Source organism: Moesziomyces antarcticus (genome assembly GCF_000747765.1).
Source record: "Moesziomyces antarcticus DNA, scaffold: scaffold_v10013, strain JCM 10317, whole genome shotgun sequence".
Lineage (NCBI taxonomy): Eukaryota > Fungi > Basidiomycota > Ustilaginomycetes > Ustilaginales > Ustilaginaceae > Moesziomyces > Moesziomyces antarcticus.
The window spans coordinates 26224-42813 of NW_014638997.1; the positions used below are offsets into that span (position 1 = coordinate 26224).

At 60.2% G+C, this 16590-nt stretch overlaps 6 protein-coding genes across 6 annotated transcripts; 3 read left to right on the forward strand and 3 right to left on the reverse strand.

Moving 5' to 3' along the window:
- Positions 1 to 316: 316 nt before the first annotated feature.
- PAN0_013d4611 (uncharacterized protein) lies at positions 317 to 3973 on the reverse strand (the record flags this gene model as incomplete). Its single annotated transcript, XM_014799739.1, has 1 exon — positions 317 to 3973. One exon carries the CDS (start codon positions 3971 to 3973, stop codon positions 317 to 319), a length of 3657 nt encoding a protein of 1218 aa, XP_014655225.1.
- Positions 3974 to 6087: 2114 nt separating this feature from the next.
- On the forward strand, positions 6088 to 9684 carry PAN0_013c4612 (uncharacterized protein; the record flags this gene model as incomplete). Its single annotated transcript, XM_014799740.1, has 1 exon — positions 6088 to 9684. The coding sequence occupies one exon, from the start codon at positions 6088 to 6090 to the stop codon at positions 9682 to 9684; it is 3597 nt and encodes a 1198-aa protein (XP_014655226.1).
- A 352-nt stretch (positions 9685 to 10036) lies between these two features.
- PAN0_013c4613 (transmembrane protein 93) lies at positions 10037 to 10620 on the forward strand (the record flags this gene model as incomplete). The annotated part of the gene is made up of 3 exons (XM_014799741.1): positions 10037 to 10134; positions 10195 to 10535; positions 10610 to 10620. The coding sequence occupies 3 exons, from the start codon at positions 10037 to 10039 to the stop codon at positions 10618 to 10620; spliced, it is 450 nt and encodes a 149-aa protein (XP_014655227.1).
- Positions 10621 to 10850: 230 nt separating this feature from the next.
- Positions 10851 to 11660, reverse strand: PAN0_013d4614 (uncharacterized protein; the record flags this gene model as incomplete). Its single annotated transcript, XM_014799742.1, has 1 exon — positions 10851 to 11660. The coding sequence occupies one exon, from the start codon at positions 11658 to 11660 to the stop codon at positions 10851 to 10853; it is 810 nt and encodes a 269-aa protein (XP_014655228.1).
- Positions 11661 to 12644: 984 nt separating this feature from the next.
- Positions 12645 to 14123, forward strand: PAN0_013c4615 (MFS general substrate transporter; the record flags this gene model as incomplete). The annotated part of the gene is made up of 1 exon (XM_014799743.1): positions 12645 to 14123. The coding sequence occupies one exon, from the start codon at positions 12645 to 12647 to the stop codon at positions 14121 to 14123; it is 1479 nt and encodes a 492-aa protein (XP_014655229.1).
- Positions 14124 to 14222: 99 nt separating this feature from the next.
- On the reverse strand, positions 14223 to 16193 carry PAN0_013d4616 (DUF829 domain protein; the record flags this gene model as incomplete). The annotated part of the gene is made up of 1 exon (XM_014799744.1): positions 14223 to 16193. One exon carries the CDS (start codon positions 16191 to 16193, stop codon positions 14223 to 14225), a length of 1971 nt encoding a protein of 656 aa, XP_014655230.1.
- Between the last annotated feature and the right edge of the window lie 397 nt (positions 16194 to 16590).

Sequence of the window (16590 nt, forward strand, 5' to 3'; positions counted from 1 at the left end):
GCGATCGTGGCTGTAAAGGGAAGGAGGTTATGTTGAGATGGACGTGAGTAGGAGAAGAAGAAGAAGAAGCGCGGCTTTGGGCGAATCTCGGACCGCGTAAAAATATTCCAGCAACGCACGCTTGCCTCCACTCGAATCGGTGCGCCTAGAGAAACTTTCCCGATCTTCCAAGTCCCCGATGCATGATGCTTGCACCTGGACCTTCCTCGCTGATTCGGCATCCCTCATGACTCAGTTCGGGACGCACACCCAGCCGCTCGCTGATCAAGATGTTGTACATGCAATACAATGCGGACACGTCACAATCCGGAAACAATCACCTTCTCGATCTCTTGGAAGGGGGGATGCGAGCCTCCGACGCGCCAAAGAGCCTGGCGTCTCGTTCGTCGCTTCGTCCAAGGCGTTTACTCGGACTCGTCGAAGAGACCTTGCTGCGCGATAGGCTCGTGTCGGCTCGGCCAGAATGACTGCCGGACCTAGTAAGAGAAGCCAATTTGAGGAAGGTTTCCGCCTGCTCAAAGTCGCCGCGCGACGTCTTGACGTACTCGAATGCCACAGCGGCCTCCACGTCATAAGATTCGGTCACCGTCGCGAGCCAGCGGTCAATGAACCTGCGTGCATCTTTGACGCTGGCTCGGAAGCGCATCAACAGCTCGCGCAGCTCTTCCTTGTTCAAACCGAAGTCTTGACGGAATCGCTCCACATCGGCGCGGTACTGCAAGCGTGCAGCCACTTCGTCGGTCTTTGAAGCGGTGCGACGCTCTGCGGGCGCAGCTGCCGATGCAATCCGGGTCGAAGAAGGCACGCTGCTTCGATGGACACTTACGCTCTCCCGTTCCAATCCACGCGGCGCCTGCCGCAGTTTTGGTGAGATCGGCAGGATGCGCTCTGCACCAATTAGTTTTTCGCGGTTGATGCGGCTGGCTCTCGACCTAGACGTCTCGCCGGCCACAGGCGCCTGGACTCCCTGCGGAATCTCAGGACTTCTGGATGAAGGCGAAGCAGAGACACTCCGAGTCCAGTCGGATACCCGGAGGACCCGCTCCTCTTCCATGCGACTCGACGCGCGCTGCGGCGATCGAGCCGCACTTGCCTGTTGAACCCGCGGCAGCAGGGCACGGAAATCGAGGATGCGATTGCCCCTGGGTGACCCGGACACTGGCCCTTCTGGTCTCGCGGCAAGATTTGGCAAAGATGGTCGAGACCTAGCTTTCCGGATGCGCTGCTCCTCATCGCTGTCGATCGAAAAGTCGACAAAGGTGGTGTTGCGATGCTGAGCCAAGACAGGTGTCCCAATGTCGACAGGTCGCTTGGTCGCTGGTGATTCCGACGCTCTCTGTTGTTCCGCTGCCGAGGAGGCCTTCGATGCTGAGGTGTCAGCCACCGCATCTGCTGTATCTCCTTGGACAACTTCGTCCGACTCCTCTGCTTCGGCCGGCTTTTCGACTTCTTCCGACTCCTCTGCTTCGCCCGACTTTTCAACCTCGCCCGACTCCTCTGCTTCGCCCGACTTTTCGACTTCTTCCAAAGCGTTACCCTCGTCTGATTCGCTCGCCTCTTCTGACTCGCCGTCGTCTGAGGACTCGCTCGCTTCTTCCAGCTCGTAGTCGTCGTCCGAATCGTCAGCATCATCCGCATCCTCTTGAAGTTGCTCGGGAGCATGGACCTCGGCCAATACCTCAGGATGAGGCGTTGGTTGTCGTTCATGCGGGTTGACTGCAACCTCGACCTGAAGCATGTCTTCGTCCTCTTCTTCCATGAGGGGCGGGGTCATCTCTCCGGGCCACTGCACCTCCTGCATCGCGATCGCTGCAGGTGAAGAATGCCGGTCTGCCTGCGCTGGAGATGGAGACGGCGCATTGTCCTGCGCTGAACCAGGTGGTTCCGAGGTGGCGAGCAAGGGAATTTCCACCACGATACCGTCATCTGGCATGCTCCTGTCGCGCGCCGATGCTTGGGCTCTTGCATCCGAAGATCTAGCTCCGTCCAGAGCTCGAGGCGAGCGTTCCTGTGGAGCGGCTGCATCGCTCGGAACGGCGCCCTCCCCGTCGTCGGCCTTGCGCTCTGCGATGGACGACTGGCTTCCATTGTCGTCGGCATCGGCGTATGAGCTGGACTCGCTGAGCTCGTTGTCGCCCTCGGCGATGATGAGATCGATCATCTGTTTGTACGTGGCACGGTTCTTGAGGTAGTGGCTGCGCCACGACAAGGCCGAGTGTGTCGAGTTGCGTTCAGCGAATTCGTCCCAGAAGGCATCTGAAGGCTTGGCGAGAAGCGCTTGCTGCGTCGATGCGTCGGGTACATGCCCCTGCTGCTGGACGTACTCGGCTAGCCGCCGAAGGAGCTCGTCTTTCTCCTCCTCTGTGAATTTGACGTGCGACTTCTTGTCCGGATTGTGGATCTTCTTGCGGATGCTCCTCTCTGCCAGACGGGTGCCTTCCCACTCCGAGTCTTCATCGTCTGGTTGCTCGGATCGCTCAGTGGTCCGAGAAGCTCCATTCGGTGTCCCGCCGTTGGTGCCTTGCTCCTGGGATAGCTCGAGCTCGTCGACTTCAGATGCGGGGGCAGAAGATTCGGAGGCGCTAGACCTGCGTCGCCGGCGTGCAGGCTTCTTCTTTGCCTTTTGCGATGATTTGGCGCCTCCGGCCTCCTTTTCGCGCAGCTGCTTGAGGATGGCCTCTTGAAACGTTTCGGGATCCGATTCCTCGTCGATGGACGAGGCCCGAGCGGGTGCGTGTTGGGTGAGTAGAGCGCGCTGACCCGACGGAAGCTCGAGAGACGAAGGCGGAGATTCGGTGGATCGGGGCTGCACTTCCAGATCGAGGTGTTGTGACGTTGACGCATCTGGGTTGTGGCCCTGCTTGGTGGGACTCTTCTCTACCTCTTGTACTGCGGACCCTGGTTGGGGCCGTCGCACCTCGAGATCGTCAGTGTCGCTCTCTGCGGGAGCATTGCTGCTGCTGGCTTGAGCTGCAGCGCCAGATGTGCGCGGACTCGGGGATCGCTGTGCGGGTTGAGGGGACGTTGCTGGCCAGCCTTCTGAGGGCTCCGACTGTTCTGCGAGGGAAGGGGAGGCGGTGTACCTGGATCGGAGGATGCGTGCTTGCAGCTCGGAAGGCTCGGCGTCTAAGAGTTGCTGGCGCGTGGCGAGGATGCTCTTTTTGAGGTTCCAGCCCTTTTCAAAGTTTGCTTGCAGGTAAGACTGGAAGCTGGACCATGAGTGGGTGGGAAGGAGATCGGCAAGCTCCTTGGCGGCGGAATTGAGGCTCCAGGTTGACTCGTGCCTCTCTACAAAGTACGAGATGATGGCCTTGCGATCGTCTTCTGTGTAAGGATTGCGACCGTTGTGAGAGCGCTGGGCCGGTGCAGTTTGTGCCCTGGTCGAGGGGGCTGCCGCTGGCGGGATGCCGTCGAACTTGTACTTTGGATCCTCTGGATCAGCACGGAGACCGAAGGCGACCGAGTCATGAAGGTAGTTGATGACCACGACGGGGATGGGTTGGCCAATTTGCCTGGCTTCCCTCAGGTACCGTTTTGCGGCGGTGGGCATGTCGGGATCTACGACGATGAGGTCTGCTTTGCCAAGGCGAGACTCGATGACGCCGCCGTGCGATCGAATGGTGATCGAGAGCTCCCTGAATACTTCGGACGTAAGCTCGCGTGGGATGTGTATGTGCAAGGGCAGATCGGGCGCTGAGCTTTTGAGAAAGACCTTTGGCTTTGGGTGGACAGCCGAAGGTGGTGGAGTAGGCTTCGAGGTGGATGGTGCTGCGGCTTGTGCGGGTGCGTTGGTGCTTGCGACGTCCGGCGGTGGGGGTGCCGATTCGCGAGGTTCGCTGGCGGACTCGTTGATCCTTTGTTCTGGTGACTTTGATTCGACGTTCCCGGGTACGGGTGGCTGCTGGCTGCTGGCGGTAGCCGGCGTTGGCTCGGTAGCCGTCACCGCCGCCGGATCAGCGCCGCTTGCGTCCATGTCGATGTGCAGCCTTCAGAGCTGCCAGAAGTAAGTCGAAAGATCTGCGTACGGATCGGTAGCGTTGAGCGAAGGGGAGCCGATTGAGTCGCTACTGCCATCAAGGCGAGACTGGGGGGCTGCGGCAGAGCAAAAGATCTGTGTCGACGGCGGGATGCTGTTCTAGCGGTCCGCAAAGGGTTAAATGGTGACGTCGAGAAGTCGTGAGAAGGTTGGATCAAGGCAGGGATTGGCGATATGAGCCTGTCTGCTTCTGAGGCTGAGTAGCCTGAGGGATGACTGGCGTCGAGTTTGAAGCCAGGGCTGAAGGGTGGCGGCGAGGAATGGATGCGCGGCCCAAAGGTGAAATGGAGAGAGGCTCGACGGCTGGGCTCGGCTGGCTGCGCCTATTCGTCGTGTTCGTCGTGGTGTCGGGAGTGCCTAAGATGATCGAGGCAGAGGCAGGCGGAGACGCCGAATGCTGTGATGAGAAGGAGGAAGGGCGAAGAGTGGCGCCGGCGAGTGGCTCCTCCACACTCGATGTTCGAAAGCGACCCGACCCTTCTTTTCGGTGATGAGCTCGCATTGCGGCGGAGCCAAGGATGCGGAGGTGCCGAAAAACCGAAACGCGTCCGTCAGAGGCGGCGGCGGCTCAGCGACCCGTCGCGTCCAAAAATTGCGGAAGGGGGGATGCGGAAGAAGCAAAGAAGCGCCAGAGGCACGTGACTTAGATTGGCGGATCGCGGGCCAGAGGGGCGCGCCGCGGTCCGTTGGTTGCGTCTGCCTTGAGGCGGGGGAGCGGTTCTGAAAGCAGAGTGGTTTCACTCGAGCTGCATTCGAGCTGGATTTTGTTGCTCGTGTGATGGCGTACTGTTAGCGTATGCGTCGACCGAAGTGTGATGTTCTCGGCTAGGTTTAGGAGCAGCGGAACAAACAAAATCGCCGCCTCGCCCCCCCTTTTTGGCGATCCGCGAAAGCTCTCTCCTGCTTGGATCTGCACCGTCCCGGTCGAGCCGATTCCGCGTCGTTCCCCTCTTGCCTCGAGTCGACAGTGGGTAGAGATGCAGCCGTTCCTTGAAGATTGAGAGCTGAACCCACGCAAAGCGTGTGGAAAAGAGAGGTCGCATGACCAGCTTGGGCAAGTAGGTGATCAGAAGAGTATCGGAACGGTCCGATAATTGGCGGATACTTTCTTTCATTTAGTCACAATGGACGGTGGCGGTACAATAATGCAGACGACCGAGCGCTCTCTCGCTGACTTGTTCGGGAGCCAGTCGGCGCTGGTGCGCAGATTGCCGCTGATGTGCCATTGCATGCGAGCTGTGACGGAAGTGTGTGCTCTGCCAGAGTGGCTCTCTCTCTCTCTCTCTCTCTCGCCAATGCATCTCTTGCGGCCGAGCGGGCCAGCCGATGCGAGCCTGTCAAAAATCACACACAGGCAGGCAATCGCGCCACCAAAGCGGCACGGCGGGCGCGGCAGCAGCGCAAAGTGTTGGTTTCGACTCGCAAAGTGCAAACCAACACCCGGCGTTGCGCACTGCGCTCGCCCTCTGCTCTCCGCTGCGCCGGTTGGCCGATGGTCGGGCCTGCCTATTTGGTGTTCTGCTTCTGCTGCTGCCGACTGCATTCGTCTTTCTTGCCATCCATCTCGTGTGCCTCATCCACCGAGGCTTAGCAATTGCCTCCACTCGCCACCCTTCCGTTGCCTTCCCTTCCGACACGCCTCCCTCTCATCACCAACGCCGGAGCCAGCCGCGACCTGTGGGCGAGAACAGCGCGGCACCTGGCCGCTGCTCCTTCTCACGCTGAAAGTCACTCCGTCTACCAGCTCGACAGGCATTCATCCTCGCTGTGCCTTGTCAGACATCGCCTCGACACCGTCGCATGCATCCGACATCCACCTGCGCTCCATCTACGACGACGCGTTCACGCCGACACCTCCTCTGCACCATCTCGGCTCACTCTCCGACTTCGTCGACACCCACTCCCAACCCTCCGACCGGCTCGGTCAAGATGCCACCGCGCCTCTGATCATCTTGGCCCAAGCATTCCGAGACACCAGCACCGCCGGGCTGTGCATTCCTGCTGCCTAAGGTGCACCACGGCTCTTCATCCCGGCCTCCCTCAGCCTCGCCATGCCGCCCTCAACGCGCCGCGAGGTCCGCCTCAGCGCCAGCCTTCCCGACAACATGACACACGCCAGCGGCCCACAGCCTTCCGACCAAACTCGTTCCGCCAACCTCTTCATGCCCAACATCGAGTCCATCCTCGAGAACTTTGAGCTTTTCAAGCGCAAGCACATCTCTCAGAACAGGGAGATCATCAAGGCCAACGCCGTCCATCAACTCCGCATTCGCGAGCTCGAAAACAGGATACAGACGCTCGAGGCCGAAAAGGCAGAGGCTCGCCTGCACACCGTCGGCCTCGAAGCCACCGTGAGCCACCTCCACCACGCCATGGCATCCATATACGCAGGCTGGCACCTCATCGGAAAGGGTTTCGCCAACAGCACCTCCGACCCCGCCTCCATCCCAAGCTTCCATTTTGACGCACAGCCCCTCTCCTGGCCCCCATCCAACAGAGTTAAGCTAGAGCCTAATCCCAACACCGCCGCCGTCGTCAAGCAAGTCGCCGTCGCGCCAGGTGGACATGTCAGCCGGCTCGAAGAAGAGCCGCTTCAAGGCCCGAGGGAAGACGTCGTCACGACAGAATCGAATTACAAGGCATGGCATCACTCTTTCGGCCCTTTGCAGTCCGCCCAACACCCCATGGTCGATGGTTCCGGTCCATCCGCGACATCCATCATTGATATCGAAGGGGCTCCTTCACCCATGGGCAGTCCTCAACTGCCCGACGAGCTCGAAGACGCCATCGCGGCCGCCGCCGAACGCAACATGTCCCAGGCCTGGTCCAACCGAGGAGGCGCAGCCACTCCTGTTCCCAAGCCACTCTCCCTCAACATGTTCTTCTCAGCGTCTCAAGATTCCGAATCTATCGACAACTCAAATCGGCAGGCTCTGCGTCGTTCAGGTCGCAAGTCGAGTCGCAGGCAGAGCGGCTTCATCGCGTCGCAATCCAAACACGATCCGCAAGGCAACGCCTCTGACGTTCCCCACTCCGAGCGCCAATCGTCTCCGCCTCCAAGCTCTGACCCGCACGACGATCTGTACCTGCCCTCTGAGGCCAATTCCGAGGCGATGGACGGCATCCTGGCGTACAACGGCCAAGAGGCAACTTACGTCAATCGCTCTTCCGCCTTCCAACACCCTCCGACTCCTTTTCTTGACATCACCAATCACACCACCGGCACCTCCTACATGGACGCCTCATCCGCACAGTATACCGGCTGTGAGCCTGTTCCTACGCAAGAGCCTTCGTCCAAAGCGTCCACAACCGACACGCCCCACGCGTGGCCACGCGAGGAGCCCGCAGCTGCATCGTCATCATCCGAGGCGCGCACTCCCGGCGGGCGAAAGCGCAAAGTGCCTTCACACGAGCTGCCCGAACCGCTCCCCACGCCAATGCGACTCTTCGGCACGGCGGCAGCATCGGACGCAACTCCCATGGCCACTGCTCCGGTCGACAGCGAGTCGGACCCCGCCACCGGACGCACAAGAAGAGTGCGCAAGAGCATCAACTACGCCCTGCCAAAACTCAACACCAAAATGAGGAAACCCGACCCGAGCGACATGATCCCTGCTACCACCCCTCATCGATCGAACCGCAGCACGCCGAGCTCGGCCCGCGGCATGATCGGAAGCACTGGCAACCTGAGCGATATTCGCAAATTGCACGAGGAGGCAGCGTTGCACCAGTCTCCCGCTGAACGGACCTCGAACCTGCGCTTGACTGGCAGTCCAAGGGCCTCGACCAGCCGCGCAAAATTGCTAGCAGCCCAACCGTTGACAGCACAAGAAGATGCCGGCGGCCGCATGGCCGACCTCTTTGAGATCCGCCAGCAGGCCAAGATGCTCGCCGACCAGTCCAACGCTTCTCATCCAACGTCTAGTCGCCCGCATGCGTTCTGGGACAACATCACAGACACATCCGATGACGAGTCGCGAGCCACGAGCAATGCCGATTTGGGCGAGCTCGCCGAGTTGGAAGCCGCCATGGGCGAGCTATCTACGGTCGACGAAGCTCATCAGGCAGATACGCCCAGAGCCCCGCAACCTTCCGCCTGGCCTTCTCGATCGACTGTCCAGATGAGCGCGTCATCGTCCACAGACAGCATGGTGTCGGGCTCATCCGGTGGCACTCTAGCTCAGCGTCCTTCATTGAGGCGCAAAACAACCACGCTTCCGTCGCGGTCGCGCCAATCATCCGTCGAGCAAGCCTTGCCATCCGATAATGTCTTGGCCACCAGGCCCGGGCCAGAGTCTGCCGCCATTAACGCCTCTTCCAATACTGCGCACGCCAAGGTGGAAGGAGACGCGAAATCGGCCGGACCGAACGAGTTGAACCTGGACAGAAAGGAACAGGCGCAAAGCGTTGCAAAGAACTCGAACCCCGGCGAAGTAAAGAGGGCCACTCGTCAACCACCTGCAGTCACTTCCAGCGATACAACCACGGTCGAGATTGGCAAAGGTCGTCCGCCACCGGCAGCAGCAGCCGGCAGTCTTGTTGCCGGCATGAAGCCCAAGCAGAGACCAGCTAGTGCAGGGGCACTGCTAAGCTCACGTTCGGTAAGCGCATCAGCGAGTGTGGACAGCAGCGTGGAGCGGCCGCGCACCTTCTCCGGAGCCACAGCAGCCAGTGCCGGTATGGCGCAGTCTCAGTCCTCAGCTGGGTCCTCGGGTGGCACGACTCGTTCGGCAGTCTCGACTGCACAACAGCGCGCAAGCCTGCACTCTGCGCTCACGAGCCAAAGCAACAAAACAGGAGCGAGTCAGGTGACGCCACGGATCGGCGCAAAGGGACTGCCCCCGACGTCCACTCCGACTTTTAGGGAGTCGCCCCGAATGACGTCTACACCGATGCTTCGCCCCACTCCCTCGGCCAGCAGCCTGGCTTCGGAATCGAGCGGGCGGTCGAGCCCGGCGCTATCGGTGACTTCGAGCACAAGCGCAGGCACTCAGCTCTCCTCTTCGACGCGTGCATCGATGAAGACGTCGACGACTGCTACCTCCTCTGGTCATCCGGCGCGAAGGCCAGGCACAGCCGGCTCCTTGTCGAGGGATAACACCACGCCTAAAATCGGCACGCAGAACACAACGATGCCCGGCGCACGACCGCAGCCCGCACGATCGATGCCGAGCCTACGTCGAGGCAGCGACAAGGCAGGAGTGACCTCGACGCCTCGAATCACGGTGCGGTCCACTTCCTCGACGTCAGCGTCGTCTGGGGTCGGTTTGAATGGGTCTCTGGCTGCAAGTTCGGCTACGACGATCGCTGCATCCAAAGTGGCGAGGGCCATGTCGTCGGGCATGCCTGTCAGGGCCAAGGAGGCCGCCGCTGCGCCGATGGGGCTTGGGATTGACTTTAGCTCGGTGGTGGATGAGGTACCTGCCGGCAAGGAGCTGCTTAGCTTGACCGGAGAGATCGAGCAAGTGGTGCAGCTCGCCTCGTCGCCTCTGCGAGCATCGTCATCACCGTCGTCGCGCTCGTCAGCGGCGCCGTCGAGCTCGCCGCGGAGCACGTACAAGGCGTCTCACGACGATGCGCCAACGCTGGGCGGTTTGCAGGCCAAGACACGTCGGACGAGTCGGCGGATCAGCAGCATGACGGCATGAGAATGCGACGATTTTTCCATTCGCCTTGCAATGAAGAGAAGCTCGGGTCGACATTTCTGAGAGCGTGTGCATGCGACGAAGCAGGACTGCGTGAAGGCGGCAGGATGCTCTTGTCTTTGAGAGGTGGTGAAGCAGCTGCGAGGGGGAGCTACTTGGAGGTGGAGCAGCCGTGCGGGGATGGAAGGGCCGAGGGGAATTCTCTCGGGCGAAAATCAGCGGGGCGTGTTAGGTGGAGCGCCTAGGAAGAAAGTGCGAGTGCGCGTCTGTGCGTCGAGCGGTAGCTGGCAAGCAACACTCTCTTCTGCACGCATCACCACCACCATCGCATCACATCACACGGTCGAACGCAAGCATGTCGGCAGCGGCACTGATCCAAGAGCAAGAACTGCAGCTTCGTGCGCAGTCTTACTACCCAGAGAATGTTGCGCATAACAGCAAGCAAGTCGAATAGTAAGGTTGATCACCCCTCGCTCGCTTTCGAATCGATTCTGACCTTTCATTGTTGATTAGTGTTCGATCGACTGCGCTTTCAGTGGCTGGTTCGGTGGCAGGGGTGTTGGGTATGACGAACTGGCTCGGCTTTGGGTTCTACGCGATCTCGGTGTTGGTGACGAATGTGTTGGTGTTGGTGGTCAACGCGAATCGTACGCCGAGCAAGTACTTTATCACGCCATCTCCACCGTCCAAACCACTATCAACAGGCACAAAGGGCAAAGCTCAGGGGATGACGATCGACCCAAGATCAGGAAGCTTTACGACACAGGACACAGCAGCGTTTTTGGTCAGTGGGTTGACCGAAAATGCTTTCAGCTTTATCCTCTGGTGGACCTTTTGGTACGGTATTGTTCACGGTAAGTTCGCAAACTACGCTGCGGATAGGATGGAGCATCGGTACTGATCTCTGCGCACAAACGCTTGACTACAGTGTACGACTAAAGAACTTTCGAATCGCGGCGCCGGCCAGCTGCTGTTTTGCAAGAAGTTTTGGCGCTCTCAGCATGCACACAAGGTGGCACTCGACAGCCGCCGCTTGCAGAATGCTGACTGACTGCAACGAAGATTGGCAATTGTACACAAGACGAGTTGCATGTGATGTGCGAGATACACAAGACGAGTTGCATGTGATGTGCGAGATACAAGTACAGAGGGGGAGGGACGGTGCGATATCACTGCGGGTAGTGTGGATAGGCTGGGGGAGCTGGGTTCATGTGGATGGGAGGGGCGTAGGCGCCAGGCTGTTGCGGCGGTGCGCCTTGCGGGTATGCGTTCCACGCCTGCGGTGGCGCGCCGTTGGTCTGGGGTGGTTGCGCATACGGCTGTGCCAAGGCATGTGGTGCTGGCGGGTACTGCTGTGTGGGAAGCGCATTGTTCTTGCGAGCCTGTGCAGCCAGCAAACGCTCGGCAGCAGTGCCGTGCCTCTCGCCATTCTTGCTGTCCTTTTTTATCGCATAGTCGACGGTGATGTTCTTGTTGAGCAGGAACTGGCCATTGAGCGCCTCGACCGCAGCATCCGCCGCCTCGAAGCTGTCGAACGACACAAACGCGTATCCCTTGGGCTCTCCCGTGGCCGGATCGCGTGCCACCTTGGGCAAGCCAACGATCGTGCCGAATGCAGAGAAGGTCTCGTAGAGCAGATGCTCGTCTACGGCCGGGTCGAGACTGCCAACAAACAGGTTAGCGCCAATGTCGATCTGCTTGCGATCGTTGGAGGCCTTGTTGACGCGGATGGGTTTGCCGTAGAGCTTGAGGCCGTTCATGACTTTGCATGCGTAGTCTGCATCCTGCTCCGTCTGGAACTCGGCGAAAGCATAGCCCTGATGCGTCTGCGAGATGCGGTCCTTGGGCAGGTGGAGGTTGACGAGCGGACCCGCCTGGATCATGAGTTCCCACACGATGGCGTCCGTGGCGCGCTCGTCGAGGTTGCCGACGTAGCACGTAGCATCCTGATTGCGGTCGAGCTCGGGTGGGCGCGACATGTCGCCTGGCTTGTGATGGGATGGGTAGACGTGGTCGGGAAGAGTGCCGAGTGGAAGATTGAATGTCCATCATGAGCCTTGCTTTTCGGCGACAACTGCGGAAGTCGGAGATGCGAAAAGTGTCTGATGATGTAGTTGTCGACCTAACAGTAGGAACGCGGCTCAAAATTTCCGGCTTTACACTTTTCTGCCGGATAAGCCACAACGGCAATCCGAAGCGCGGCGCGACAGTGCGAGCAGCCGCATCACGCACACACGCACGCACACACACACACACAGAGTGGGAGAGATGCCGCGATTTGCGGCCACTACTCTATGTGGGTGCATTGTCAAGACATGACTGTCATCGCCATTCCGTAATGCGCCACTCGAGTGGCAACAAGAGAGGCGGCTGCGAGTGGGGCTCGAGGCTCGAGCGGGCGTAATAAAGGTTTTTCCATTGCCGCGGCGACGAGCGCGGGGGCAAGAGGCGGGCACGAGGCGAGCGTCGGGGATTAAGTCGGCTAAACAAGCTGGAGAATTGAGTTCAAAGCCGGGCCCAAGTGAAGGGATGCACACCTCGCGACACCGACGTGCCGAGTTTCCCGTACACCCATCCTATTCATTCTCTAGCCCTCTCGCCTAGCTTAGTCCCGGCTCGCCTCTTACACCAGTCGTACCCCGCTGCAATGGTTGTGGGCCCCACCCCATGTGCCTCCCCTGCAGCTACGTGCGTCGACATCAAAACTTGCACCACACCAACCTGCACTTCCGTAGGCTAGACACGCGCCACGCACGCCCTCTCCTTCATTCTATCCACCAACTCTGGCTCGCGACTCACCACCACCTCGATCTGCCTAACGCTTCCGTCCGTCCCGAATGTCGCAACGATCCTAGCCAGCCATCGGCACACCATCACCTGCCCAACAAAGCATAGCCGCCTAGAAGCTAGCCGTGTACGACCTCTAACGTCGCTCTACTCCTGATCGCCATACAAATTTCATAATGCCGGACCACCCCACCACACAGCCGCTCGGCTCTACAACGACCAACACCTCGGACTCGGCTTCCCAAGATATCGCACCCACACCAGCACCCGACACCGCAGTAGCCACGCCCATGTACAACGAAAAGTTGACTCATCCAGATGACGACACCGACATCGAGGCCACCGCATCCCAGGCAGCCATGTCGCTCAAAACCGAACACGACCTCGGCGACGCCGTCGCCAAAGCGCAGGCTGGCGACGCCAACATCTCCTTCCCAGAGGGCGGCTTCAAGGCTTGGCTCTGCGTATTCGGCGGATGGTGGTGCACCTTCATCACTTTCGGCTACCTCAACGCCTACGGCATCTTTCAGGACTACTACCAGCAGACCACCCTCTCCCACAAGACGCCCAGCCAGATCTCCTGGATCGGCGCATTCCAGTACTTTCTCATGTTTGCCCCCGCTATCTTCGCCGGCAGGCTCTTTGATCTTGGCTTCTTCCGCCCCCTCTTCGCCACCGGATGCGTCCTCCTAGTCTTTTCTCAGATGATGGTCAGCCTCTGCACAGACTACTACCAGCTCTTCCTCGCACAGGGCGTCGGACTCGGCCTCGGCTTTGGTCTCGTGTTCAACCTCGCCATCAACTGCCCAGCTCACTACTTCAACCGTCGCCGTGGCGTCGCCCTCGGCGTCGTTGCTTCCGGATCCTCCACGGGCGGCATCATCTTCCCCATCATGGTGCGCAAGCTCATACCTCAGATCGGTTATGGATGGACCATGCGCGTCGTCGGCTTCTTCGCCCTCTTTGCCGTCACAATAGCCTGGTTCTCCCTCTCGACCCGTCTGCCCCCCTCGATCGACGTGCACGACAAGTCAAAGGGCGGATGGAAGCAGATCCAGTGGACCGACTTTTCCGCCTTCCGCAATCCAGCTTACTCCTTTTTTGTCATCGGCGCCAGCTCGATCATGTTTGGCCTCTACATGCCCTTCTCCTACATGGACGTATGGACTTCCTCGCACAACATCCCCGCCAACGGCTATTTCCTCCCCATCCTCAACGCCGCTTCCTCATTCGGTCGAGTGCTTCCCGGCCTCGTGGCCGACAGGGTGGGTCGCATCAACACGGTGCTGCCGCATCTGGCCGTGTCCGGCATCTTGATCTTCATCTTCCCGCTCTGCACCAACCTCGGCGGCTTGATCACGTTTGCCATCCTCTACGGCTTCACCTCGGGCTGCTACGTCTCACTCATCCCCGCGTGTTCCTCGCAGCTCGGCAGCACTGCCACCGTCGGCGCAAGAAACGGCATGATGTTCTTCCTCATGTCCTTCGGCGGTCTGTTTGGCCTCCCCATCGCAGGCGCCATCCTCGGCGACGTCGAAAATGCAGATTGGTGGGCCACCGCGGCCTACTCGGGCGCCATGGTCGTCCTAGGCACCATCAGCATCGCCGCCGCCAAATGGTACGCCGTAGGAGGCCGTATCGGCGGCAAGATCTAGTCATATTCCCACACTGCTTTATTGTGTTTTGTTTGTCGCATTTGCATATCTTTATTGTTATCGTGACTATTGCTGCCAAAAGATCGGAGTCTGTGTTGACTAAGGCCGGCTGAGCACGTTCGAGTAGAAATCCAGCACGGCGGACCAATAGCCTACGAAATCGGCTCGGCCAATGCTGCAGTGCGGTGGAGTGTCCCACCTCCTGAGTTCGACGCGGTACTCGGGCGCATTGCGCGCCTCGTCGGCGCCCAATTCGACCGCCTTGAGCAACTTGGCCCTCTCGGCCTCGTTCTCCATCTGCACGACGCCGGGTGTCGTACCTCGGATCTGACCGAGGTGTTGCGCATGCTCCTCGACAAACTGCCACGGAATCAACCGGTCTGCCTTGGTGTACATGTACATGCGCGGTGGATACTCGCTCTTATCCGCCTTAGCGGCATTGGTCGAATGGGCGGCAGTGATCCAGCTCCAGCTGCGGAGCGAGTTGAGCCGTTTGCGCATGAGCTCACCGCGGCCGAGCTGGCCCGTGATCTTGGTCCAGATCTTGAGCATGTACAGGCCGATGTACACGAGCAGCCGCACGATCGCACGCACCCGCGGCCGGTTCGCCAGATGCATCGTAAACGCAAACGAGCCCGACTTGGGATTCGACTTGCCCGGACTCGAGTCCATGATGAGCGAGTGCACGCGCGGCGCCGGCCCTTTGCGACGCGCCATCTCGTCCAGGAACAGCGCAAGGTTACCCGCACCACCGTCCGAGAAGCTGTGAATCACAAACCCGCCTACGCGCGTGGGCTCATCGCCATCGCTGTCCGACGACGCAGACGATCTCGCCTCCTTGGCATCGATCAGCGTGATGGTCGAGTCGCCCACGTCCGTGGTCTTGACCACTTCAAACGGCTCCGTCTCGGCCTCTGGCGATGCCGACGTGATCTCGCTGATGATACGCTGCAGCTGCGTGCGACGTACATTTTCGCGCGCAAGGTAGCTCTTGCCGTCCGACAGCTGGATCAGCACCGTCGCATCCGGGAAGAGCGCAGTGTAGGGCTGCGCGTACTTGGCAACGAGTCGAATGGGTGCGTCCATCCAGCCAAAGATGACCACGTGGCTCGGAGTCCGCGCGAGCGTCTTTTTGCCGCCAACAGGCCGCAGCGGGGCCGGGAGCGCGGATGCGTCCAGAGCACGCGCAGCGACACGCGAGGCATCGGTGGGGCGAGAGACAAAAGTGTTGTGCTGCAGCCGCGTCAGCTCCGGCGGCGTGTACGCCGAGACCTTGGCAAGCTCGCTCGACGCTACGATGGGTGTCGCATCGCTCGAGGCCGACACGGTCTTGCTGGTTGCTTCGGCACTCTTGGCGACAATGGGAAGGGTGAGCGGAGTGGGGGCAGCGACAGCGGCTGCTGACGGTTCTTGGTCCGGAGCAGGATCGGAGCTGGCGATGACGGCGGCAACATCCTTTGCGAACTTGTCATCGGACGCAGGTACCGCGGACTGGACCGCTGCCCCGTTCTGTTGCAGAGTTGGCTTTTCATCTTCCTTGGCGTCCTGAGCAGGCACAGCCTTTGTGGTGGACACCTCATCGATGGTAAAAGGGACGTCGAGCGGGTGAGCCGCGCCAGATGAAGCAGCAGGAGCCGCAGGAGTCGCGGCAACAGGAGCCGAAGGAGCCGCGGCAGCAGGGGCAGTAGAGGCAGCAGCCGTGACAGACTGCTGTACTGGGTCTGCGCGCGCGATCGCCTGCTTCTTCATGCTCAGAATGTCCGTTCCAATGGGAGGAGCCAGCACGGATGGAGCGGGGGCTGCGGCGGTCGGAAGGCTCGCCGTAGCGGCCCCAGGACTCGCGTTGACCGAAGCGGGGCGAGACGAAGGCTTGTTGGAGCTCGAAGCGATGCTTGCGTTGGACGGCGTCTTCCTGACCGAGGACGCGGGGCTCTGTTGCGCCCGATCCTCGTCGATGCTCGAACCACGGCTGTGATTGGCCTTGACAGCGGCGAGCGTTGACTTTGGATGGAGGATGGCCTTGGCGGCTTTGGAAGCCTTGCCGCTCTTCGAAGGTTTGGTAGGCGGCATGTTGACGAAGCCAGATGGAGCAAGGAGTGGGGACTGTGTATGGAAGCGACGCGGCTGATGAGGCCAAGGTGAAGTGGAAAGCAGAGCACGCCAAGAGCAAGGAGCGAGTCGACAGAGCAGCGATGATGCGGCTGGCTTCAGCATGCAAGATGTGATGTGGTGCTGGGTGGTAAGGCCGTGGCATGGATGAGTGGTGGAGGAGAAGGCAGAAGGGAGGATGCAGCCGTCCCACCTCCGGAAGTTTGGAGGAAGGGCCGAGCCTCCCTCGGAAGCGCCGGCTTGGAAAGTGCCGAATGCGAATCTGTGGTGCCCCGGTGGAGGCGCGTCGGAGCATCCCGTCGCTATTTCGGGCGCTCCGCCTGTGAAAGGATCGTGAGCCCGATCGAGAGTCCGGATC